This window comes from Acromyrmex echinatior, chromosome 16 (assembly GCF_024713525.1).
Source record: "Acromyrmex echinatior isolate Ae372 chromosome 16, ASM2471352v2, whole genome shotgun sequence".
NCBI lineage: Eukaryota > Metazoa > Arthropoda > Insecta > Hymenoptera > Formicidae > Acromyrmex > Acromyrmex echinatior.
Genome location: NC_141867.1, coordinates 6,839,912 through 6,867,101, shown reverse-complemented (window position 1 = coordinate 6,867,101; position 27,190 = coordinate 6,839,912). Strand labels below are relative to the sequence as shown.

Sequence of the window (27,190 nt, the reverse complement as noted above, 5' to 3'; positions counted from 1 at the left end):
ATAGATTAAAATTAGGAATGCAACAGATAATAATTTTTTTTATTTCGTCGGATTTGTCGATCTCGGAACAGCACTCGGTTATAGATTTGAAATATCTTTAAAAATGACTCTCAAAATGGCTTATTTCGAAATTTCAGTACAATCAGCAAAAAAATGCAAAGTAAAATACTTTGATTCGAAGAACAATTTAATATCAAATTTATATGTATAATTAACCCTCCTTCGATAATATAAAAGAAAAGAAGGCCGAAATATGGATTACTATTTTAATTTTTTTTATATCGTAAGTTGTTTATTTATTGTAAACGAGGATATGTGTAATGAAGTTAGTGGAGTGTCTATTTCAATTCTTATAAAGAAGATAATCTTACATTGTTTAGAATTAGAGTTATTAAAAATTTTTTAAAAAGAAAGAAAATCACTGTTGTTGAAAAGATGGTTAAAAAAATGGACTGTCTCTGTAAATTCCATAAAATGAAAAACATCCATAAATTACACAATTTTATATTTAATCGTCAGAACTCTTTCCTAAACTTATCAACAACTCTAGAACTCTTTGGAGAAAAGTCAAAACTATATTAATTAAATCAAAATTTTGACAATAGAGTGCCAGCTTCACAGAGATTATGGATATAACCAAAATTTGTCCAGAAGAATGTAATATAAAAATATTTGCAGATGATACGCTAATATATATAATTAGAAAAAGTAAAAGTTAACAAAATAAATATGATATTTAGTATAGTAGAAGAATGGAACGAAGTAAATTAAAATTAAATGCAGAAAAAATGAAATATAGGGTAACTTTGGTGTATACGCCGCATCTATCAAAAACTTAATTTATTAAGTATTATTTACTACTGTTTAAAGTAAACTATCAGTAAAAATTTTGTACTGTCTACTATTATGAAAAAAATATTAGAAATCCGAAATATTTCTATTTCGCGCGTATTAAAAAATGAACTTTTTTAAACCCTTGCATTTTTGCCATATATCCCATAGGGGTGAGATATATGACTACTCACAGGAGAATTATATACAGCTCATGAAAAATTTACAAATAATGCATATAAATGAGATGTAAAATGACACAATAACTTATAAAATGTATATGAAGTTTTATTAAGGAGTAAGAGTATTAAATGTGTACACGAAGTAATAAATACAATCTTCTCACAATATTACAAGTGTTATGACATGAGATATATGTTTCATGTAATGCATTTAGTGCACTGAATTCAATCACACTTTGTATGCTTTAGATATAAATCCCGCTCGCTAAAAATGCCGTATATCCCAAACAGGTGGGATATACAAGACAACAAAAAATACAAGAGCAAAATACTTGTATTTTGTTATACAACATACTTTACTATTCCTCTACACTCATGTATCGCGATAAAGTCTTTTGCACGTCCTACAACAATCATTTTATATAGATTATAATTCATGATCTACTTAACACAATGACTCCCAATAATTTCATTAATATTAACAGCAAGAAGCTGAAATTATAACATGATACTAATATAATAGACATATAATAGGCATATAAAGACACTGTAACAGAGCTGCAGGAAAATTACCCTCACTCCTTCTATTTTTTCTGACTTCTGCAGCGTAAATCTAGCGCGACGTATTTGCCGGAGTTATCCTATATACTATGATAATCAGAAGCATAAGGAAAGAGCTAAGTGATAATATTATATTAAAATGTTTAAATGGAACTGAAATAAAATAGGTAGAAATAATGAAGTATCTACAAATAATTATTAATGAAAAACTTCGGTTTAAAGACGACTATGATTATATGCTAAAAATAATAAGGAAAACAAGTTTTTTAAAAATAGAATAGGTAATTTTATATCGGCTTATATATACTAAATGTATTGTACATAAGATAATCATAGCACTCTACTTTGAGTATGCTACTGTGATGCTGCAGTTGATTGATAGAGGAGAAACACAGCTGAGCAAATCGCAGAAGGCGCAAAGCCGAACTATAAGTCATATTACAATGTAACGGATATACCAAAGTGGAACATACGCTGCAAGCATTGCAGTTTATGTCTATAAAAGAAATTTTATAGAAGCTATATTATAACGTGTGTACTTTTAAAAAACAAAAATGTTTCTAAAGATGTTGCTAAAAGACATCTTTTTTTCGTTGCTAGAGCAATTAAGAAATAAGTTAGAAATTGTGAAGAAATAAAAATGACAAACACGATGGACCAGAAATATTGCAATAAAGTTTCGCAGAACAAAAAATGCGCAAAAAAGTACGTTTTATGAAGAAATAAAAATATAATCTTAATATAATATAAATTAAAGCAATGTGAAATTTGAGCCGTTTAAGTGCGAATATATTATAAAAGATAATATATATTATAAAAGAATGTATAATATTTAATATATAAGAATATATAATATTTACTTAGAGAGAGGTATAAGATTATTTGTAAAAAATATATTTGAAATAGCTGAAAAAGCTAAATAAAAAATCAATTATTCATTCATCCCCTCCCCACCCCTCTCTCTCTTCCACATACCTATTATATACATTACTATTTTTTCATATATCTTTTCTACGTGTAATCAATAAAATTAATCACACATTAATTCGTGGATTATTCAAACTAGCAATGACACCGGTAACAACGTTATGATTGGCTAATCGTATTACGTAATAATTTATATTTTACAATAAAAAAATTGACTTGTATAAAATTTGATGAATTTGTTTTTGATGTTGCAATTAGATTTTGAAAATATATTCTAAGCATTATACAAAATTGCTTTATGCTACCTTAATCGTGATATCTTATTTTTTTTTGCTTCGTGCATTATTAAAAAAAATTTTTCTCTTTTTCTATTGACTCAAATATTTTATAACCTGTAATAAAAAACAATTTAAAAATACCATATCGTATGATAAAAGTTTCACACGCCAATAATTACATTTTAACAGTTATGACTGCAGAATAAAAAATATAAAAATCACTTTCGCACAAACGTAACGTTCAAATCTAAGAACTCACCAAAATATGATGACATAAAATTACAAGATACGTTCTCATATACTCAGTTAAACTGATAGCTATTTCCGGACTCATTCGTATCCACAGAACCGATATGCTACACGAAGAAAGATCGCGTAAAAGTATTCGTGGAAAAGCGGTGCACCGTGATCGGTACGGCCAGACGATGAGAATAAAACGCCGATGATACCGAGCCGCTATAGTCAATATGTAATGACACATTGCTTTTCAAACGAAAGAACCGTTTACACATGCCGTTGTATACTCCAGCAACGAAACAGTCATAAAATAATTGTCATCACCGACGACGACAAAGATGATGACGAAAATAATAGCAAGAAAGCGATGTGCATAGTCCTGAACATTTGAAATCGTGCCGAATGACGCGCCGATCTTTCATGGAGCCCACTGTCATGCCAATGGAATGCATTATGGTAGCAACGAGTCGAATGCGAGCCAATGTTGAATGTTGGTTTAGTGTGTCGTCCCATAAATATGGAATCGAAAAGGTGGAATGGTAGAGAAACCAATCAGCATCGTTCTGTTCCGATTTTAGATAGCCTGATTTCCCATTGAGCATATTTTTCACAAACGGAATAACATTCCAACCTTATAATGAGAATAGTATATCTCTTTTGTTTATAAATAATTTTTTCATTTATGAAATATTAATATGTCCATGCGAAGATATTCAATGTATTTTTCCATATCAACACGTTGCATTTCTCTTATTAGATTATCACTTGCTCTCTGCAAGTATCTTCATTCTATGTTAAATATCATACCCAAAATGTTGATCCTGGTTTTCTCTTCTTTTCATTACTTTATAAATACTGAAAGCTTTCAATAGCTATCTTGTTCAACACTCTCTTTGCCGAGGTAACTGTGGAGTACTTAGCTATTTAATTATCATTTTCATAACAAATTAAATACAAAATATTCATAGACAAAATGTAACATACCATTTTTATTGTAAGGCTAAAATGTCATTCCAGTTCTGAAAAATATGTTCCATGGGGAGCCAGGCTACTTAAAATCGGAACAGAACGATGTTGATTGATTGCCCCCATGATTTCCAATTCCGTTTTCCGTATCCCATGGGATGGCAATTAGTTGTACAAGCGATACACTGCCACGTGACTATGCGTTTTAAATCACAACGCGCGCGCGTGGCAGTAACGAGACGAGGAAACCTCTCCCACTACTGTCGCTCGCACCTATCGACGATATGACGTCACGACCAGCTGACTGCGCTCTAGTGCCGGCTTACTGCCGCACGTTGTGTCTCGTTTCTGGCCGCTGCACTCTACTTTGTATTTCAATTTCGTTCCAAGAATATCTATAAACATTTATTCCAAGGGGGAATTGGCATTTCCCTCGTTTCTATTAGAATACTTCTGGAGAAGTGGATGCGATGATCAAAATTATTGAATCATGGTACTTATATTATTTAGATATTATTCAGAAATAAGACAAGAAGCAGGGATTATAATCGATATAATTTCGATAAATTTTCTATATATAGGATATCCGATTTTAAATGATCACCCCTAAAAATTTTATTTATTTCAAATTTTAGGAAAAAATATTTCAGACAAAAGTTAAAAACAATATAATAAAATTAATTTTCAAAAAAATCAATTTTTTGAGGTCATATAAAGGTCATCATTAAAAAAAATGGATTATGTACGATTTATTTCTTTATACAATATGTTTGTCTAATTATTCTGCATATAAAATTTACAACGTAAAGTTGTAAAAAAATCAATAGTTTAGGAGATACTTTATACTTTATTTTGACACAAAATTAAAAAAAAATATATTTCTGAACTATATGACTTCTCGTAGACTATTTGATTTTTCGCGCGCGATAATTCTACTTCAATATTTTTATAAGGAGATAACTAAAGGAATTATATTACATAAAAAAATCATATAATTCTGTTTTAAAAAAAAATGACAATAATGTAAGAATCATTAAAAGTTTTTTTTTTCAAAAATTAATCTTATTATTACTGGTCTCCTTTTAGACCTTTCGTCTAAAAAGTTTTCTTCTAAGACTTTAGGTTATTTTTGAGATATTTAAAGGAATAAATTAAAATGAGCCTTGTATAACATTAAAAAATTCTCGACTTTTTTAAATATTCGATCAATGATGTTAATCAATATTGTTAAATAAATAACTAATAATATATTTAATTTAATAATCGTTCATATATAAACTAGTATAATTAAATCTATTTGCATTAGATATGGAGTAACTTAATCTTTATTGAATATTACATGTCTGCTTCAAGATTCATGTTTACCATTTCGATTACTATGTACAATGGAGTACTTACCGGAATCAAAGTCAGCACCTCCAGCATCCAATCCACCTGGATTCCCATATTCTAGTAAAACAAATAACGTAATTAATTAACAAATAAGGATAGAAATTTTTTTTATGAATTTAAACTAACAATTAATGAAAATTCGCACAAGAATTAAAAAAAATTTAACTACTTATTAACAAAATTTCATTTTTCATCAAATAAGTATTATAAATAAAAATTATACTGTGCAAAAAAAATAAAAGATAAAAATTCTTTTATTTCGTTTATGATAATTCGAGTTTATTAATTACTTTCTAATTAAAATATATTTAATATAATAATGTAATAGTGTATACACTGTTAAACCTATGATATCAAATTTAACCTAATTTAAAGTTGCCATTGCTCCTACTCAATATATCGTTATTTTACACTAAAATAATTAAACTTGAAATTATATAGTGCCAATTTCACATTATATAGGATCAAACTGACACTATATAATATCAAATTTAACCATTGTTTTAACATAAAATAACGATATATTGAGTAGGAACAGTGGGGACTAATTAGATTAAATTTGACACTATAGATTTAACAGTGTATAATAGTATAATGGTTAACTAGCAATCTTAATTGTTACATTATGAAAAGCCAGAGTGCTATTAATGTACATATATATTTTATACACATATACATATATGCAACCGTCAATCACTTTTTTGTAAGTCCGTAAACACAATAGAGTAGTAAGCCTTAAGAAATTGATCAATAACAGTCGAATGTAAGAAGAATAATCGATTATGATTGGTCAATTAGGCTCCTAAAGGCTTAAAGCTTACTACTCTATTGTTTTTGTGGGGTAATACTGTACAATGTGTGGAGTGTTTGTAAAGTCACTGTATTTTTATTAGTAAAAAGATCAATTCTGAAAAGAAATGTGTTAATAAAATATATAACTATACAGTTCTTTACAAATTACAAAAAAAAATCAAATCAATAAGATTTTAAAAGAAAAGAATTTAGTCGTATTTCATGTACTCCATCAATCAATGTCTTTATAATTTCCAATTTTAGAATTTATGAAGTTTTCTAATGAATTTTTCTAATGTTTTTGAATTTTATTTATTTCAAGTGACAAACAAATACACATTTCTCTACGAGTGTGTTTGAGGAACAGTGTCCCTAAGAAATAAGAGTATGGCCAATCTTGTCCTATTTTTTATTGGCTTGATGAAAAATTAATCAGATGATGACTGAGCACGTGAAAAAATTGAAAAGCAGGTATGTGAAACATCTTATACAGATCTTGTGTAAGTGCACATACACATACATTTTTAGTCAAACTAGAAGATTAGCCAGACTCTTACTTTTAGGAACACTATTCGAAGAGCACTATCAGCACTATTCTATTCTTGTCTCACGTCTAATAAGTGATAAAGATTGAATAAAACATATAATAGCGATGAGCTTGCTTTTTTAACACATCCCATTTATCATAAAAGATCTGGAAAAAAAAAGAAAAAAAATTAAATATAAATAAATATAGAAATACATAGTTTATACGTGTTAAATGCATGAATTTATATAAATGTTACTAATATCAACATTTCTTTAAAATTGATCTGTTTAAAAATAACTTTGTAAATATCCTGTATTACATTTATATAAGACAAAGATTGATAATACAAAATGACTGCTTTCAGAGTGTATGCACAATGAAATGTAAAGTACATAAATATAAGATTATTTTCATTATGAAATATGAGTTTATGAATAAATAACATAAATTAAATTTAAAGTCATAAATATAAAATCATGTAGAAGGCAAATTATAGGCTAATTTTGATAAGAATTACTAATATTTATTCCATAATATAATTTTAAAAAGAGGATGACTTTCATTCTCATATTATATAGTCGAAAATACTTTAAATGTTAAAAATACTGATAAAAACAAAATATCCACAAGGCCAATTATTGATAAAAACATATAGAATATAGTAAGGCATAAATCATAATTATCGTAAATAATTAATTAATTTGATATTTTCAACTCAATATTTAGCATATAATAATTTAATCATATAATTAAGAAAAGTTAGACTATAAGTATAATTTAATAAAGATATAACCTTATAAGGGTATACATTATTATAAGATATTTCCTATTCTACAGTTAATAATATATTGATTCGAATAACATTCTGAAATTTATTGTTTCCTCTTCTTAACAAAAACATGGTTTAAGTATATTTATTAAATAATAATTGATAAAATTGTTGAAATTAGATATGAATATTCCTAGCTCCGAAACACTAATGCCTGTTTCTATTCAATGTAGTTTAATTTTAATCTCGGTTCAACCGATTCCTCATCTTTTTCTAGTTTCCAAGAATTAGAAAAAGAAGAATAAGTCGAATCGAGTTAAAGTTAATTTACATTAGTGGAAACAGGCACAAGTTTAATTTAATTGAACGAAGAACGAAATCAGATGGAGAAAGGATGGACAATATGGAGCAGTATTCGCGGAATAGTGGAAAGAGAGGTTAGGAACATAAAAGATGCGCGCACATGCAGCAAATAAATCGAAGTGAAAGAACTCCAAGAAGAGAGAAATTAAGTTTCAAATTTTTGACAGACGAGAAGTGTAGGATCGTAACTAAACGATCTCTCTTCGTGTCGAGGTCAAAATCGTTACGCAATGCGGAAGGAAAAAAAAGAGAGAGAAGATCGTTTGCGTTTACGTAGTTGCAGCTAATTCGAGCGGCCGGTTGCAATGCATGCATATTCTCGCGTACATACATGTGTTGCTCCGATAAGTAGATGTAGGATCGAAACCGAATTGCATTATATTTACCTATACTCTTTCGAAGATGAAATGACGTTGTCAATAGACCTGTTCTTTTTTACTGAACTTTTGCACCAGTTCATCTTTTTTTTTCTTTCTGGAAGGAAAGAAGAGGAAGAAGGATGAACTGGTGCAAAAGTTTAGTCAAAAAGAACAGGCCTAGTGTATCGTACAGAATTTTGATTTTATACATACGTCTGTCCGTCCGTTTGTCTGTCTGTCTGTGTCTGTGTATATGTATATGCGTACAATCGAACGAGAATTCGGCTTAATCTGCTATCGACTGTAAAAAAAAAAAAAAAAAGAAAGAAAGAAAACCCGACCGGCATTGCGACGCAGAGGAATATATCGAAAGTTGCAAATATCGATACGTGAGAAAAAAAGATATCCGTCGCGCGTGTAGACGTGTGCGCGTGCGTGCGCGCGTCGTGCACGGAGAGCGAGGAGGTAGGGAGAGGCTCGCGGAGTAAGAGAGCGGGGTGAAAGGGGCTATCTTCTCGGCCGACATGCAGCCGGCCATCTTGAATCCTGGATGCCGTTGAAAAATAGCGATTCTTTTCGCGCGGCGCTTGACAGAACCGGCAGCGGAGATGCGAAAGACAATGATTGTGCATGCACGCAGATGTAGGGGGATTCATTGGACACCGCGTCCCCACGATCGGAGTACGATCAGATCTCCTCGCGGACGAGTGGAATGGAGGCGCGAGAATTTGTCAAAAAACTCCAAGATGAACGTTCGTTCGTTTCCCTTGGAGTTTAACGTGTGCACACGCACGAACATGCCGCGCCGTAGCACTGAGAAGCACTAAGCACGTAGCAGGGATGACGGAGGGGAAAAAAAAGAAGTTGCGTTAGCGGTTTACTCCTTTTTGATCCATTCATCGCAGCGAGGGAAATGATTAAAAAAAAAAAAAAAAAAAAAAACTGACCGCGAGGTCGAGAACAGCAGGAAAAGAAAGAAGTAGAGTGATATATACGTAGAGAAGGCTCGTCGGTTATAACGCTAACGTCTGAACTGTTCCTTACTTTGCGGTTGATCGTCCAGGCTCTCCCGATCGGACATTGCTCTTCTCGTAACACGTTCCCTTCTTTTGGTTAGATTTTCACGCGTCGTACGTCCTTTGACGTCTTGAAATCGATGGGTCCCCGGTAATCAGAGAATGAGATAAAGAAGAGATAAAATATACACGGAGGAAAAAATGGGAAATCTCTCGATACTACTAACACGCGTAGGCGCGCGCGAGACCCCTTAGATATGACGGCGCGATGACGATAATCTCCCTCTTCAGACCCCACACAAAAACCGAACTATTCTTCTTTCACACCGTAGCCAGCACAGTGCACTGCAAATTTTGCACTTTCTCTTCGGTTTTTTCCTTCCACACAATCACGGCCCGACCGCCAACCGACCGACCGAACGACCGACCGACCGAACGAACGACCGACCGACCGACCGACCGTCCGTCCGTCCGTCTGTCTACGGCACACACCAATCGCCAACCACCACCACACACCACCGCACACGCTCTCGCCTAGTTCGTTCGCTCGCTCGCTCGCTCGTTCGCTCTACGCCGACATACACTGCCACTCTTCCGCACGTTCGCGCTGCTTTCCGGCTTGCCCTTGCTCTGCTCGTCGCTCGTCTTTCGCTCTCGCTCCTCCACCTTCTCTTCAATCCCTTCTCCCTCCTCGTGCACAGTCAGTGAGAGTGAGAAAAGCGAGAGCGAGAGAGAAAAAGACAAACCAAAAGAGTATGTACGCGCGCGTCTATGTTGAATACGTGCAAGATATTATGTTATACAACACACGTAGGTATATAACGTACCTACGTAGATGATACATATGTTGGTATGTACCTATATTCATATGTATATATCGTATATGCTTAGTCCTGTAAATTTGCCGATTGCATATGCGTGTATGTCCAAGTTGTATATTTCTTTCTTTTTTCTTTTTTTTTAATGTATATTAGCATTAAACTTTTTTGTATTTGCAAATTCGCCATAATAGCTTTTAAGGTGTTTACTGATAATCCAATAGTTTCGATATTATTTCTTATAATCGAATCGAATTCTGGAATACTTGAATAGCGATATAACTATCGCATGATTGCACAATGAGATTTTGATGGCCACGTTTCGACCATGGAATAGTAGAAATATAAGAATTGTTCTTTTTAACTGAACTTTTGCACTAATTTCATCTTTCTTCCTCCGTTTTCCTCCTGGAGAGAAAAGGAAGAAAGGTGAACTGGTGCAAAAGTTTAGCTAAAAAGAACAGACCTATAATGGGTGCGTTCAAAACAATGAATTCGACAACTGCTCACTACTCCTTCATCTTATTGGTTTATATTATTTTAGGATTTGACAGAACGTGCCAATCAGATTAGAACTCACTGAGCGCTCAGTGAATGATTGCACATCTGGATGCAACTAATCACATAGAAATTATCTTGAATGAGCAACTTCTCTGTGAGGAACTTTCGACATCCAAACACATGATGGAAAGACAAATCATGTATTTATATATTTTCAGAAATCTACTATCAGTGTTGCCAACTCAGTAGATTTTTTTATCAGGGAATCGATTTTATATCTTCAAAGTGAAAATTACAAAAGTGAACAAATTTACTAGATGTTGACCAATGAAATTATTAATATTCTAGTAAATTCGTTCACTTTTGTAATTTTCATCTCGTTTCAAGATATAGAATCGATTCCAAGGGTATTTTTTCCCTAGGATGAAAATGTGAAAAGTGAAAATTTATATATATATATATATATATATATATATATATAATGTGTGTGTGTATATATTCATACATGATGCATAAAAATTTTCACTTTTCACATTTCCGCTCTAGCGAAAAAGAAATGATCGCTAGCCAGATCTAAAATACTGATTGGATGATATAAAAATATACATAACTGCATGCATGTTACCTTGGATATCAATCATAAACCTTTATTCCTAAGATGGAAAATGAAAAGTGAAAAATTTCTCCATTAATTTTAATAGTAAAAATTTTCACTTTTCACTTTCCAGAGATAAAGTTTCATGATTGATACCCTGATAGAATCTAACGAAGTTTTTAGGAGCCGGCACATTAGAGTTGGCAACACTGTTTACCAAATTCCTGTGATGGTTCTTATTGCGGTATAGACGCTTAACCTCTAATGTAATATAACCTAACAAATATATATCGGTTTGTTTAAATTTTTTAAACAATATTAAGTGAAATTGATCGAGTTTTAATCTTGTGATTAAACTTTTTTAGAAAATAACAATTATTTCAATACGTAAGAATCTTTTTACATATATTTATTATGTCATATTAGCAATATATTATTGGAATAATAAAATTTGAAATATACATACACATATATATATATATATATATCTTATTAAATTGCTTTTACAATATGTATATACTAATCTTGCATCTATATAAACACACACGCATATATATATATGTGTGTATAATACATTACATGTATATATATATATATATAAATAAAATTGTATACATGTACCTATCTATATATATATATATAATGTACATTATATGTATATATATTGTGATACTATGGATATATATGTACATATTTAATTGTTTTTAATGTTTAAGTTTAATGTTTATCTTACACATTATTTTTATTTACAGAAGATAAAGTATTTAACATTGACTTTTGGTCAAAATGGATATTCGTCCAAATAATACAATTTACATCAATAATTTAAATGAAAAGATTAAGAAGGAAGAATTAAAGAAATCATTGTATGCTATTTTTTCTCAATTTGGTCAAATTTTGGATATCGTAGCTTTAAAAACATTAAAGATGCGTGGACAGGCGTTTGTTATTTTCAAAGAAATAGCAAGTGCTACAAATGCCTTAAGATCAATGCAAGGTTTCCCATTCTATGACAAACCAATGGTAAGAACTATAAAAAATTGTTGTGTTTTATCTTTGTACATTATATTTTTTTATATTGGATTAAGAATATTCTAATGTGTACACATGCGCGCGCGTGCATTTTGCAATTTAAAAATTCATATAAATATATTTGTATTACATACATGTGTATAAAAATATAAAAATAATCTCTTTCAAATGCTTTGTTTTTGTAGAGAATACAATATGCTAAAACTGACAGCGATATAATCGCTAAAATGAAAGGCACCTTTGCAGAACGTCCAAAGAAACCAAAGCGAGTTATTCCAGTAGCAGACGAAGAAGCCAAACGTGCCAAGAAACGTGCAAAAGAGCAAGCAAAACATTCACAACAAATTGGTTATCATGCTAGTATACCCCAACATTCAGGACTTGTCAATGCCGCTGTTCCTGAACAGCCACCTAATCAAATATTGTTCTTAACAAATCTGCCTGACGAGACAAGTGAAATGATGTTATCAATGCTGTTTAATCAATTTCCGGGTTTCAAAGAAGTGCGCTTGGTACCTAATCGGCATGATATCGCATTTGTTGAATTTGAAAATGAAGTTCAATCTGGTGCAGCAAAAGATGCTCTTCAAGGTTTTAAAATTACACCTTCCCATGCAATGAAAATATCATTTGCAAAGAAATAGCTTTATAATATTTTATATTATCCATATTATATATATAATAAAATAGAAGTAAGACGTAAGTTGAATTGCATTTGTATAAAGATAAATGTATTTCTTGGTCTATTTAAATTGGTTTTGATTGGATTTCATTCATAACTTTGCGCAATTTAAAATATTTTATTTAATATCCAACGTTATTTTACAATGGGATTCAATAAACGTAATATTTCTCCAATGTGATTCATATTTTTGTATACAATCCGCGTGACAAGTTATGCTATAAAGGAAATATTTCAATTAAAAAATATATGTAAAAATATATATACAATTTATTAGAAAAAGTTATATTGCATTTGAATACTTTTTGTAAAAATAATGTGAAAGAGTAATTTGCTATAACAAAATACAATATGTTATTTTTTCCTTCTAACTTCCTGTTTATATTTAAATTGATTATTTAAAAATACATAACATACGTAAGTTTATACAAAGGAATATATAAGTTTATATAAAGGAGACAAGTTGTTACATATTTCTGAAGAAATAGTGCAACAAGATCTGTCAACAACTATATCTCTATATTACATTACAGTACATTATATTACACATATTTTTTAAATATAAAATTTTAATTTACTTATCTGACATTAATAAAAATATTAGTAGGTGACATTTATGACAATCTATCTCATAATGGGGCAGGTTGTATTACAATTCGCCTTGTCATATTTTTATTAATGTGAGAAATAATCTTAAAACACCTTTTTAAAAAAAAATGTATACCAAATGTACGCTTGAAAAATTTATTATGAGAGTAAATAAAAGAGGATTAGGAAAGTATAAAACCCCAGACACAATGCGAAAGAATAGCGATAGCGATAGAAATAACACGATTTCCACCTATCAGAAACTGTATAATCCAGTGTATCTGATTGCTGATAGGTTGAAATTGTGTTATTTCTATCGCTATCGCTATTCCTTCCCATTTGTGTTTAAGACCCTGCGTACAATGAAGGAAATATTAGGAATAGGAATAAATATTGTATTAAGATTTCAATCGCCTATCAGAAATCGCGTATTCTAGTGTACTGACATTGAGTATTATCTACTATACATTTTCAGTACAGGCAGTGAATTTTGGAACACAGTTCCCCTGTTACAGTCAAACGACAGAGGAATACTCGATTGTAATTGGTTGGTTCTTACATTCTGATCCGGATTAAACCGGAATTTGGTGGAAATTAGGCCACAGTCGTAAAGACAAATATATCACTACGCATTATGTTACGTGATGTATTGGGTCATCTAAAAAGTATCCGCGGTTTTTTGTCACTAAATGTGTGTTGATGGTCATATATCTAGTGACAAAGTACCGCGGATACTTTTTAGATGACCCAATATAATAAACCAATATAAGATAATAATGCCCAAAAATGCAGCCGCAAAGTTTAAATGCTAAATTAATATATATTATACATTAAATTAACTCATTAGTTCTCCATGATAATTTTTCTTTGATGTTTTTAGTGACACTTTCAAATATAGTTGACAACATTTGACAGAAAAGATAAAAAAAAACTTGTTACGAAAATTATTCATTAGTGTCCATTTCCCAGTGTCCATTTATAGAAAATTTTACACGATTGTATTGAAGTCTTTCGATATTTCATCTAGATTTCATACATTGTACTACAATTATTATCAAATCATTATAACCATAAATAACAAGAAAAGTAACGGCGTCACAAGTAACGCGTTACCTGAAAAATACTCTCTGAAAAATACAATATATGTCTTTGATGTCCTTTAGCTTTTAACTGCTCTTAACTTTAACGTAACTTCTAATTTTATCAAAAAACATGGCAGTGTGTCTCGGCACTGAGATATACTTAACTTCTTTAAAAAAGTTGCGAGTAAAAATATGTTGAACGAGCCTAATTTTATTAATATAAGATGTGAGAAAATTCAATTATACTTCAAAATTCTTCATATAAAATACATTAATTTCAAAAGCTTTATATTGATTAATGTAATATAAAAATAATCAATGAAAATTATCTACACGATTATTAAATCTTAATTATGCTTTAAAAGTTTTTATAATAGAAAGTTTTTATAACAGATTTCATAAGAAAATTTTAATTTTCAGCAAGTTTACACAAATTCTGCTGCGCCATTGCATATGAACTTTGTTATACAACTGTATCTTTTGACGTACCTATGAATCATACACTAAATTTTATTTTTAGAACATAATTAAATAAACTAGCAGTTTAGACTAAATAAAATTAAGCTGAAAATATAGAAGTCTCTTAAATCAAGTATATTTAATTAATATAAAATATATATAAAATAAATATATTAAAAAATTATACTTATTTATCTCCTTATTTAATCAGAGTTATAGATATATCATGCAAAAAATTGAAAACAATCTTAAATATTTCTCATTATCTTATTTTGTCTTTGCATTAGTCAAGTTATTTATCGCCTTATTTAATTGAGCACTAAAAGCAGCGAAACTAAATATTTCCGAAAATCTGCATTGGCCCGATCTACCAAAATCTTCAAGATGATTTGGATTTGTGATTAAATAAGCTATTTTTGTGGCAAATGCTTCACCAGATAAGTCGACTAAAAAACCAGTTTTTCCAGAAATTATCGATTCTGTGGGACCACCGGAATTATGAGCAATTACCGGTTTGCCCATATACATCGCTTCCAAAGGCACTATTCCAAAGTGCTCGTTTGGTGGGGTATATATCACAATTTTACAATGATGTATTATGGAAACTTTGTCTATGTCGGAGGGTGAACGTAAGAATATCACTTTGTCTGTTACATGTAACTCATCTGCAAGTCCTATTAATTCCAGGTGATATTCTACATTTTCCTCGATCCTTTTATCATATCCACCAGCCATAATCAAGAATACTCTCTTATATACTTCCTTTGTTAAAAGTTTCTTTAGCTCTGCAAGAGCTTCTATTGCAATAGATAGTTTTTTTTTACGTTCATATCTATTGACAGATAACAATATAATACTATCATCTGGAAGTTTTCTATCAATTACTCTGTCTATAGATACTATTCTTGTCTTATCAAAGAAATCCGTATTAATGGAAGGATACAAAATTTCTGGTTTGATTTTCAGTCTTTTGAATGTGTTCTTGAACACATTGCTTGTAAAACAACTATTTACAAATATTTTATGCGCCATGCCTGTTGTAATCTCTTCTAGATAATTCAGTGGCATACGGTATAGCTGTTTAAAATAACCACCGGGATATGAGAGCAGCTGGTCTGGATAATGACAATAAAATATTACATATGGAATGCGTAATCTAAGTACGAAAATACAGATGGACACCAAGTCACAAAAAACAACTTCTGGCCGGTGATCACTAAATATTATGTAGCTGGCTGCATATATCTATAAAAAAATATAAGAATTTATTTCTATAATGTATTTGCTGCTAAACACAGACAATTCTTTTAATCGAGATTTTTTTAAAACAGATTTTTCTCAATTATTGTTACTGTTATTTCAGTGTTAACAATATGCTTTTCAATAAGAGACACAGAGGTATAGTGTGACACACTACTGACTGAATCATTTTATCTTCATTTAATATTGACAAACGAAGAATATATGATTTGTTGTATTACACCATGTCATTTGTATCTCTTATTAGACTACACTCAACTTCTTACCATGCGTATATAAGCACAGAACGCATAGAACCTGCCTAGAATGTGCCTAGGCAGCCAATTGCCCACAACGGTAACGGGAATCGTCCCATCTTTAGTTTCTGAGAAACAATGTTCCGGATCGTGATGAGTTGTCACGAAATTTACATCGTGGCCATTCTTCTTCAATGCTAGAGCCGCGTCGACAACGAGCCTCTCCGCGCCACCGATACCGAGATCGGGATGTAAAAATGTGACGCGTGTCATCGTACTCACGAATAATCCGTTAAACGGCCATTATTACGTATTTATTGGAAAGTACAAAATTACCGCGACATAAATAATTGGGACAGGCTTTCTTTTACATCATGAATTGGGATGCGTTCAGAAATTCAAGGTAGGATGACCAAATCAAGCTAGATTTTTGGAACACTAATCCGCCAACTTTAAAGACTCAAAACACTAAGCTTTTTTATTTGATTGGCGTATTCTGTTAGATTCTAAAATGTAGACCAATCAAATGAAAGAGCTCCCTGAGCACTCGATGAGCGGTCGTGCTTTTGAATGCACTTAATGTGATTGATTAGGTTTATAAGTACAACCAATCATGTTCATTTGCCGGCGAATAGGCTAGCGTTTTGTCAATTTGAACGTGTCTATTCATTATCGTTAGTATCGACATCGACAATTGTTGATAGGCGCGGGATTGATTTTAATCTGCCAAGTTTGAAATATTTCAGACATTTAACATTGGCAGAACACAGCATTAAGTTAGGACACTATTTAATATAACGACTACTATATCTACAATGGCATCCTATTTTCCAAGGAAGTACAGGGAGAGAAAAATCCAGAAATATTTAGATAACTAAACAGAAATATGAGCTATAACATAAGTAGAATATAGAACACGCTTTCCCCCTCCCCCCTTTAACAAAGTTTATATAAATAGGGAGTCATCTGGAGGGAGATGCAGCTGATCAGTATAAACTCAGATAACAAAAAGTGTCTAAAATCAGGTTCTAAGTTTTTTGTGTTTAAAAGATGTCTTGTGTCATAATTTGACAAACCTTTCGTGTTGTTTGAAAAACACGCCCTGATGAAATGATAGGCAAGGTTCACAAAGCGTTAGTGTTAGCCAATAAATCACAACACCGCGATAATCCGCAAACTCCTTAACATCTCTAAAGAAAATATCCGTGAAAGCCTCAAAAGTAATACTGTAAGCCATAAGATATTTTATGTATATTTTCAGTATATTTGATATATGTTTTGAATATATCATAAGAATATATAAGAAATTTTGATATTTTATTAGATATAATGTAGATGTATGCAGTATATCGCAATATATAATATAACAGTGCATTCCATATGAGTGCGACTTTTCGAATACGACATTAATGCGACATCGCGTGCTATTTGATTAAATAGATCGACTTTCTTTTTCTTTATTTATGTATATTTAATTATTGTTTACGTTACAACTTATGTCAATTCGATAAACACAAATGTACAGTTATAATTTAGTTTCCGAAAGAGCAAAATGTACTGACAATGATGTATTTTTCACATCACTTTATGAAATTATTAAGTTTATAAATTTATCCAAGTTTCTTGACATGTTCTCAGTTTGTTAGTGTGAGTCATTTTGATATCTAATACATTATTAGATTATCAATTTTATAACTTATTGTAATTTTTCGAAGTAGACACTACTTCATTTTTTAGAATTAGTTTATTTTAAACTAGTGAACCATTTTGATATCACTGTATTTGTATATTGCTGAAGAGGGTCTCAAAGTGAGTTGAAACATTTAATTTCAATTTGGAATCAATTATGAAGATATTATCCTACCTGTAATGAAATAAATGACATGAATTTGCGCATCATAAACTGCACTGAACTCTCATTAATCTTGAAATTTTTGGTGAAAAAATGTTTCAATAATATATATTTATTAATATATATTTAAAATTATATGTATTAATATATTTATTATATACATTTATAATATATTTAATTACATAAAAATATATAAAATTATCATATATATATCCATACATATTAGGTGTAATAAAAAAAAATCCATTATTTTTCCAATAGATGGCTTTAGTAATCTGTATCACGCGTAGACGAGATACAGATTATTAAAGCCATCTATTGGAAAAATAATGGATTTCTTTTTACTACATGTATGGTATATCATTTTTTTCTACAAAAAAATGACAAAATATACTAACTCGATATAGAGTAAATCTAATTTGGAGTGTGGAGATAAATTTCGTATACATATTCTGCTATATTCTTTCTATTTATAAAACATGATTTATCTTTTGCAACCTATCGATTTTTTTATTTAAATGTATAATTTTATGATTCAAAGACCTTATTTTTGTTTTTGTATTTGTTAAATAGTTTTTAAATAAATACCAAGCTTCATTCGAAGTGAAATCCTCTCGACATAAATCTCCAATGTATCTTGCATTGTAGAAGCGTTTTCTAGTTAAGGAATTATTTAATTTTCTAAAAATAAAACAAAGATTTTATCAAACTTTACATTTTTGGAGACTTATTTAAAATATACATAAAAATTTGTATAGAGAGATGAAATTATTAGATATTATATATGTATGAAAGAACGACCAACCTTTTTAAGTGATGTATAGAATTTGTACTGATTGGTTCATCAATATTTATGAATTCTTGTATTCTATTTTCTAATATTGTATTTGTTTTCAAATCAGTATCATGTTTTGTAATAGCTAAGGGATCAATTTCTCTAAAAAATGAGAAGGTTTTTTCAAATCATCCCATATTTATATACTGATGAATTATTATAAAAAATTTGTATGAGAGTAAGTTACTATTATTGTGTATAAATTAACCTTTTCAATTGTATATCTGTTGAATTTGTATTTATTGTTTCATCTATATTTATGAATTCTTGTCTCTCATTTCCTAATATTGTACTTGTTTCCAAATTAGTATTATGTTCCATAATGATTAAAGGATCATTAGTTTCGCTAAAAATAAAACGGGGAAGTCTTTTATAAAACTAAAATTTAAATGATTATTATGTGAACCAACCTATTGAATTGAATATCCATTGAATTCTCTGTATTTATTACAGTTTCATCTATAATGCATTCTTGTTCCTCTTTTATTATTATATTTTTTTCAGGATCAGTATCTCTTTCAGTTCTCGATGAAATATTTCCAGAAAATTCTATGTTTTTCCTAAATTATATAAGTATCAATATATAATATTCTATTATATTTTTTTAAATGTTATATATATTATACTATGAAAGTTACCTAATATTTGAGACATGTAATATAGATGGACATGCTCCTTGTTTAAGGAATCGTCTAACACCATTTCCATATGTTTTGTAAATAAAATCAGATTGTTTAAAATGTTTGCTACAAATTCCACTGTTTGGACCTAATTCACGACCAATAAATTCAAACCAAATTGCTTTAATCTTTTCATCTTTTGGCATCCTTAAAAATATATAAATTAATTCATAAATATTTTTATACTATAAATTATTTTATTTATATATTTTATATATTATAAATTATTTTATTTATAAATTTTCATAAAATGCTTTCAAAATTAATTTTATTAAAATAACTAAAAATTTTTCTGTTATCTAATTTTTCATATATCTGTACTTTATCTTACATATAAAAAAAAAATGTAATTTATGACTAATATAAGCTGAGAGAATGTATGATGTTTAATCGCATATACGATTAAACATCTAATAAACAAAGTATTAGTAACATGCTAGTAGTTTATCAGTAAATTTGATCAAAACATTGTAATATTAACTGCATTAATAGCTCATGTTCTTTCAGTAAATCCTATTAACATAGTCTGATAACAGATTTTAAGCAAAAATCTAGTTAACTCTGTCTTCATACATATGTATATAACAGAATACTATGCTGATATTCTATTGACAAAATTATATTAAGAGATATTTTATAAAATCAATTTTTGAGATTTGATTATTTAAATTAAACAGGTTTTTCTTTCTATTTTTGACAATTCAAAGTTGATACTTTTTAATTCACTATTTATTCGATTAAATTTTTTATTGATGTCTAAATATTGCTTCAACTTATATTGATTTGATTTACTGATTTCGAAATCTTTATCAAGATCTTTAATTGCGTATATTACGTAAAAATAAATTAAATTGAAAAACCTAAGTTGAAAATAAAAATAAGAAAAAGTTGTTTGATGTTGTAAATCTATATCACAAATGAATGATCTTAAATTTATATTTGTTTATTATTAAGTTATTTATATTTGTCTATTATTAAATTATTTATATTTATCTTATATTAAGCTATTGAAATTGTGTAAAATGTAACAAACCAATCATAGTTCATACTAATGAAATTAATTTTATTCCGTTACATATAATAAAAAATCATGTTTTATTTTGAATGTATCATTTGACAAAATTTGTCATATATTTTTTTGATACATAACTTTATTATTTATTTTCTATGTATTTGTCACTATATCACAATTAAAGTGTCAACTTTAGTAAATGTATACACTGACCAATCGACAATTACAGCAAACAACAATAAATGTATACATTTACTGAGTTAACACTTTATAACGATTATGACATATATGTTCTATATTTGTAAAAATATATTTACCGATGAATGGATACATCAATTTCCTCTCCTACTCCTATTTTGCAAATACGACAATATCCAACCATTATCACAATCAAAAGTGTATATTCTGTAGCTCACAATGTCATAAACTTATAACATACATAGAATAGCATATTCGATTTACTGACTTAACTTCTAGTCAATGGTCTGTTCCTTTTAGCTGCATTTCTTATATAGTTAGTTCTTCTTTTACAACTAAATAGAACACACTCGTTTCTACGAGTGCCTGTTCTACAATAGGGTCGTAAGTCGTAAGCTGTAAGAAATTGGCCAATCGCAGTTAAGTGTGAGAAGAATAATCGACTATGATTAGTTAATTTCTTATGGCTTACCGCTTACGACTCTATTGTAGAACAGTCCTTTTTGTATCTATTGTTCTGATGAGTGCTTCATTAACAACTGTGGAAATTAGAAACAGTGAAGGTGGAAGAATATTAATATATAAGTATAATTCAATCAATTCATCTGGGAGATGCTTCTATGTTGTAAAAGAATAAGTTGAGGAAAAGGAAAGCGCAGCATTAAGGATAATAATGATGATGATAGAAATAATAATGGAGATAAGCAGAAAACTATTCATGAAGAAATCATAAATAAATAAATAAATGAATATATAATTAAATAAATAAATATATAAATGAACATATAAATAATTATTTCTTATGTCTCACTGCTTCTTTTACTAAATAAATATTCCTATTTTGTAAACGGTGGGATAAATAAATGTACAAATAGAATAACTTCATATATGAAATTATTCATTTTTTTTTCTTTCCTCCTTCTCTTTTTTACGGTATTTCATCATTGCATTCGTTACACGATATCATCGCGTCTATATCGAGCATTTACTTCGCACTTGCTTAAATCACTAATAGAATCATATTTTATCATATATTTAATTTTATAGACTTAACTGTCCAATTTTTGTATAATATTACCGTTTTTTTGTTTAAACAATTAATTGTATTCACACTGAAAAATGACCCGATAGAGGTCAAAATGTTTGTGCTTTAATTTATGTAAAAATTTTATTATTTATTAGGTGTTGGAATTAATTCGTAGCGTTTTACAAGTGATGGGAAGTACTTTCATTAATGTATTTTTTAATGCTCATGTGAAATAAATAACATTCTTTTATTAAAAACGCTACGAATTAATTCCAACACCTAATAGTATTTAGCAACAAACATGCCGCTTGGTTCATAGTCCTTTATATTAGTCCTATTATTTATTTTAATTTAAAATTGTTTGAGTCCAATTTCATCTTGTAATATATATTTCATAATTGTAAATATTGAAAATATAAATTCTATACATTATAATTAGAAAAAATTTATTTTTCAATAATTTGCTAATATTACGTAGAAATATAAAATATTTATACAATTTGTGAAGAACAGAGTTTGAATTTCTTACAGACAATTAATCCATTAGTTGTAAGTTATCAAGTTTCTCATTACAATAAAATCCTGCTTTGACCGTTCTACCACCGAAGAAACGTCCATTTAAATCAACTACGGCCTTAATAGCACTCTCTATTCTCTTGAATTCAACAAAAATTCGTACTGCTTCCTCTGGTAAAGCTTCAATCACTTCATGAATAATAACACGTGCAACATCACCATATTTAGTGTTGCATTCATCTTTCACTTCCGGTTCAAGATCGTTATCGACCTCTCCAGGACCAACCATGTTGCGCAAGAGAACAACCTAAAATGACAGATGTAATTTAGATTATAAATATGTATTTTAAACTATGTAAGGTATACAAAATTATAAAAGATATATTTAAACATAACACATTTACATAAATTAATAGTAAAAACGTATTAATAATAAATAATTAATGATAATAATTTTGTAACATGTAAATGCTTATTATATATAATATATTTATATATATATTGTACTGACTTTGCTTGGACGTTTCATTATCTCGGTAATGGTAGGTTCTTCCTGGGGCTGTGATTGCAATGGTAATTGCAATTGCATTTGTGGTGGAGAAGCTGTAACAGGTGGTGGTGGAGGCATTAACTGTTCTTTTTCACCAACTATTCTACCACCACGTTTACTGGTTTTCTCCACTTGCAATGCTACTGACATGCCCTGTTCTTTTTTGCCAAGACCCTGCCCCTCTTTAAAGCCATACTTGGCCATTATTTTTGCTGCTACAGACGATGTTGAATAGCCCAAATTAGTTGGCTGTCGTGGTGGTGGAGGTGGCAATTCTGCAGATTCTTGTAAGGATGGTGGTGGTGCTATAGCAGCACCTCCTACCATAGCTCTCGAGGTTGGCGTTCTCTCCTCATCTCTTTCAGGAGGTATCATTGCACTATTTCCACCAGCAATCTGTTTACAAACATAAAATGTTAATATTATTATAATACTTCTTTTTTATTTAGTATAACATTTATATTAAGTTCATTATCATTTTTAAATTATCATTATATTTTATTATTTATAAAGTGTTTTTGAATAGACTGTGATATAATTTCTTTTAAGAAATTTAAAAGAATTAAAGATTTAGAATTGGAATAGAAAACTTTTAAGAACCTTCAATAGAAATACAAAAATATATATTTAGGTTTTATTGTACAAGAATTATAGATAGTAATTCTTGGATTACATTTTCTTTTATTTAGCATCATTGTTTTACCTTTTTTTTAAAGTAATTTTGTACGGATTATATATTACCTGAGTATCTTCAAAGCGAGTACTATCTCTCCGGCGTTTGCGCATTTCTGTCTCTTGATCATGTTCTCTATCCCTGATATCACGTAATTCTTTCACAACTTTTTCATATTCGTTAGGCCATATAGGATCATATTCATTCACTACGTTCCAATCAAATTCGCCACCTACTCCTATGTTGCTTACGCTACCACTGGATAATGGATTGTTATGAGTACTGTCATCCTCTCTGTCAACGTCACGATTAGCTTTCGACTTCAAATCTATCACTGGTGCTAATACTGCAGAAGCTTTCCTGTTTTGTTCACGTTTTGGCTGAATTTATAAATAGCAATTAGAAGCTTATTTTTAACAAATGAAAATTACATCGAAAATTAATTTTTTAAGTAATTATTTAATATGTATTGATTAAGGCAGATTTACTTGTGTAGTAGCAGCCTTTTTTAGTTGCAACTGCGATTGCAATAATTTAATGCCGGAAGACCATCCAGCAACTTTTTCTGTGGTTCGATGCTTATCAAAATCATCATACAAAGACATATTGAGTTATTTAACTAATATCTGACTGCATCTGACATTTAAAATATAACCTTAATCGGCTCAACCTTCAGAAGTTCATAGATTCAAAACTTATATAGAAGTGTATAGTGTATTAAAATCAAAAACCATAGACATAGTATAGATAGACCGAGCATGCGACACGAGACGTGATGTGCATGAAGAAGGGAACAGAAATGAAATTTATTTCTCTGCACAAACTTTTATAAATATTAAAGCGGGGAGCACAGACTCTTGCATAACGCATAAAGCATCAAATTCGAATCCGAACGCAATCCCGTGTAAATCCAGTAAATGAAGATTTCAGTCAGATTAATTAAGACTGGCAATCCTATTGGCTGAATTTTAGAATTAAAATCGAAGCATAAACAAAGTATATATATTAATAAAAATGGAAAGTATCCGAAAGCATCCCATGTGAGTTGCATTTAAGAGCAAAATGCGTGGACGTCATTATTTGGTTACTGCGCATCTCCGGAATATAAACTTTTTAATTCCGCCATGTGTCGTCTTATGATTGGAAGTGGTTTCTCTAGTATTCTGATAGTTTAAGTTCTTTCTCCATCGCGGCAAGATGGGTAAGTAACATGATTTTACTGAAATTAATTTTCATCGTTACGAATCTAAACTTTCTCTCCACGATATCGCAATGAAACGTAATCGGCGCGTAAATCAGATATCATCCTTTTGTCGGCAAGGAATATTATTTTCGTCCTTTCGACCTGGGCTTGTGAAAACTGGCTCGACGCTTGTCGATGTCGAGCATAGCCATGTCGAACTCGTGACACTTTCGTGATTAGTATTTTCTCTTTTTAACAGCGAAATCTACATTTTAAACAAATGTAAATATTGTAGATTGTCCATGCATTTATTAATTTCTCTAATCTGTACAGAAAAAGATTTGTAGCGCAATGTGATATGATGCTTGGTTAGGTTAACTTTTCTTTTAAAGTAGTTTTTTAATGAGTTTAAGTTAAGAAGCTCGAGAGTTTACTAAGTTATTTTATCAATATTGCATTGTAGGTATTTCTCGGGATCACTGGCATAAGCGGAGAGCCACTGGTGGAAAAAGGAAGCCCATTCGCAAGAAGAGGAAATTTGAGTTGGGACGTCCAGCTGCAAATACCAAACTTGGCCCACAGCGAATTCATACTGTAAGTTTAATTTTCTCAAACTTAACTTTCATTATGATGGAATTATAAAAGTAAAGCATTAGTTAATGGAGGTAGAATAAATCTCAATATCATTAATATAATAAATATCAATATCATAATGAACAGAATTATAGTTTAGTTACTAATTTGTAAGCATGTATCGTTTATCCTTGTTTAACATTTGATAAATGACAAGGATAAAATGATTACATGAGCGTTAAATGGAACGCAATCATTGTCATTGTGATGTCATATACACTGTTACAATTATTCATGAAAAAATATTTTAATAATTCATTCTTTACTATGAAGTTATAAAATGATGATCCTTACCTACTCTGAGTGCCATGATTGTTCATAATCTCACAGCGATCTGACGTATACTTTATAAGTACATATATTTAATGTTGAAATTAGTTATAAACATATCTATTTTATTGTGTGTGTATATATACTAGGTCCGTACACGTGGAGGTAATAAAAAATACAGAGCACTTAGATTGGACGCTGGAAACTTTTCCTGGGGTTCTGAATGCAGTACCAGGAAGACTCGTATTATTGACGTTGTTTACAATGCGTCAAATAATGAACTAGTACGAACCAAAACTTTGGTGAAGAACGCCATTGTTACCATCGATGCTACACCTTTTAGACAGTGGTATGAAGGTCATTATGTACTGCCACTGGGTCGCAAGAGAGGCGCTAAACTTGTGAGTATTTAAATATAATTTAATTTAAATTTATGGAATATTATATGTATATGATATATAAAATGGAACATAATTGTTTTCTTAGACGGAAGCTGAAGAAGAAGTATTGAATAAAAAACGTTCTAAAAAAGCAGAATCCAAATACAAGGCAAGACAACGATTTGCCAAGGTTGAACCTGCTTTGGAAGAACAATTTGCAACGGGACGTGTTCTTGGTATGAACATTTTTAATACTTTTAATTTTTTACAAAATTAATTTGAACATGTACTTGAATAGATTAACGTTTCTTTTTAAATGAGTGTTAAAGAAATGTTTTACTCTTTAAATCAATATTCTTAATAAGATATTCTTCATTTTCTTTTATATACACATATTTTAAATTTAACGTGACTTAGAATTAATAATTTTATTTTCTCATTTTTAGCTTGTATAGCAAGCAGGCCTGGACAGTGCGGTAGAGCTGACGGTTATATTCTTGAGGGCAAGGAGCTTGAGTTTTATATGAGGAAGATTAAGAGCAAGAAAGCTAAATAATTATAATTATGATTCATTAATAAAAAACGAGCTTGAAATACGAAAAAAATGTTTTGTTTATTCTCTTCGAAGTAGATGAACTCGTTAGATACTTTCAAAATATAGATATGGATGTAGAATAACGCATTTAAAATATTTATAAATTGGATAGCTAAGTAATAATTAAAAATTTGAAGTAATTAATCGAGATAGCATGATGTTTTTAAAAACTGATTAAAGTAATTTTTAGATGCGTTTCGAGCAATTTCGAATTATACATGAAGCGCATGATACATCACATTTGTCCTTTAATAAATAATAAAGAAGGAAGCAGCCATAGGTCTGTTTTAAAAAATTACACGGTTCATTTTTCTTCCTTTTCTCTCCACGT

General features: G+C 29.9%; 6 protein-coding genes across 9 annotated transcripts in view; 2 read left to right on the top strand and 4 right to left on the bottom strand.

The window, feature by feature from the left end:
• Window positions 1–9,816, bottom strand: part of Pur-alpha (Purine-rich binding protein-alpha) — a 34,078-nt gene extending 24,262 nt beyond the window's left edge. Inside the window, exons 1-2 of one of the 2 annotated variants that reach the window (XM_011061133.2) lie at window positions 9,231–9,816; window positions 5,381–5,431 (exon numbers count right to left, since the gene is read on the bottom strand). In XM_011061133.2, the coding sequence (XP_011059435.1) occupies window positions 5,381–5,431; window positions 9,231–9,267 (88 nt within the window). In that variant the 5' untranslated portion in view covers window positions 9,268–9,816. The remainder of the gene's footprint in view (window positions 1–5,380; window positions 5,432–9,230) is intronic. The other variant, XM_011061134.2, reaches the window with a different exon arrangement.
• A 119-nt stretch (window positions 9,817–9,935) lies between these two features.
• Window positions 9,936–13,180, top strand: snf (U1 small nuclear ribonucleoprotein A snf). 2 transcript variants are annotated; one of them, XM_011061138.2, is made up of 4 exons: window positions 9,936–10,052; window positions 10,565–10,721; window positions 11,869–12,139; window positions 12,334–13,180. In XM_011061138.2, exons 3-4 carry the CDS (start codon window positions 11,903–11,905, stop codon window positions 12,790–12,792), a joined length of 696 nt encoding a protein of 231 aa, XP_011059440.1. In that variant the 5' UTR covers window positions 9,936–10,052; window positions 10,565–10,721; window positions 11,869–11,902; the 3' UTR covers window positions 12,793–13,180. The 2 variants fall into 2 exon arrangements, with proteins under 2 accessions (XP_011059440.1, XP_087270792.1); XM_087414666.1 differs by lacking the exons at window positions 9,936–10,052; window positions 10,565–10,721 and adding an exon at window positions 11,300–11,503.
• Window positions 13,181–14,894: 1,714 nt separating this feature from the next.
• On the bottom strand, window positions 14,895–16,874 carry Alg2 (alpha-1,3/1,6-mannosyltransferase Alg2). Its single transcript, XM_011061139.2, has 2 exons — window positions 16,486–16,874; window positions 14,895–16,204 (listed from the first exon to the last, which is right to left on the bottom strand). The coding sequence occupies exons 1-2, from the start codon at window positions 16,726–16,728 to the stop codon at window positions 15,227–15,229; spliced, it is 1,221 nt and encodes a 406-aa protein (XP_011059441.1). The 5' UTR covers window positions 16,729–16,874; the 3' UTR covers window positions 14,895–15,226.
• An 819-nt stretch (window positions 16,875–17,693) lies between these two features.
• Window positions 17,694–21,332, bottom strand: LOC105149007 (uncharacterized). Of its 2 annotated transcripts, XM_087414665.1 has the most exons (7): window positions 21,152–21,318; window positions 19,781–19,969; window positions 19,553–19,702; window positions 19,351–19,509; window positions 19,113–19,244; window positions 18,896–18,988; window positions 17,694–18,319 (listed from the first exon to the last, which is right to left on the bottom strand). In XM_087414665.1, the coding sequence occupies exons 1-7, from the start codon at window positions 21,214–21,216 to the stop codon at window positions 18,316–18,318; spliced, it is 792 nt and encodes a 263-aa protein (XP_087270791.1). In that variant the 5' UTR covers window positions 21,217–21,318; the 3' UTR covers window positions 17,694–18,315. The 2 variants fall into 2 exon arrangements, with proteins under 2 accessions (XP_087270791.1, XP_087270790.1); XM_087414664.1 differs by lacking the exon at window positions 17,694–18,319 and having other exon boundaries at window positions 18,758–18,988; window positions 21,152–21,332.
• A 1,156-nt stretch (window positions 21,333–22,488) lies between these two features.
• Spf45 (splicing factor 45) lies at window positions 22,489–24,523 on the bottom strand. The gene is made up of 4 exons (XM_011061141.2): window positions 24,287–24,523; window positions 23,867–24,178; window positions 23,087–23,521; window positions 22,489–22,882 (listed from the first exon to the last, which is right to left on the bottom strand). The coding sequence occupies exons 1-4, from the start codon at window positions 24,401–24,403 to the stop codon at window positions 22,595–22,597; spliced, it is 1,152 nt and encodes a 383-aa protein (XP_011059443.1). The 5' UTR covers window positions 24,404–24,523; the 3' UTR covers window positions 22,489–22,594.
• Window positions 24,524–24,897: 374 nt separating this feature from the next.
• Window positions 24,898–26,869, top strand: RpS8 (ribosomal protein S8). Its single transcript, XM_011061142.2, has 5 exons — window positions 24,898–24,999; window positions 25,445–25,575; window positions 26,034–26,285; window positions 26,371–26,500; window positions 26,711–26,869. The coding sequence occupies exons 1-5, from the start codon at window positions 24,996–24,998 to the stop codon at window positions 26,818–26,820; spliced, it is 627 nt and encodes a 208-aa protein (XP_011059444.1). The 5' UTR covers window positions 24,898–24,995; the 3' UTR covers window positions 26,821–26,869.
• Window positions 26,870–27,190: the final 321 nt, after the last annotated feature.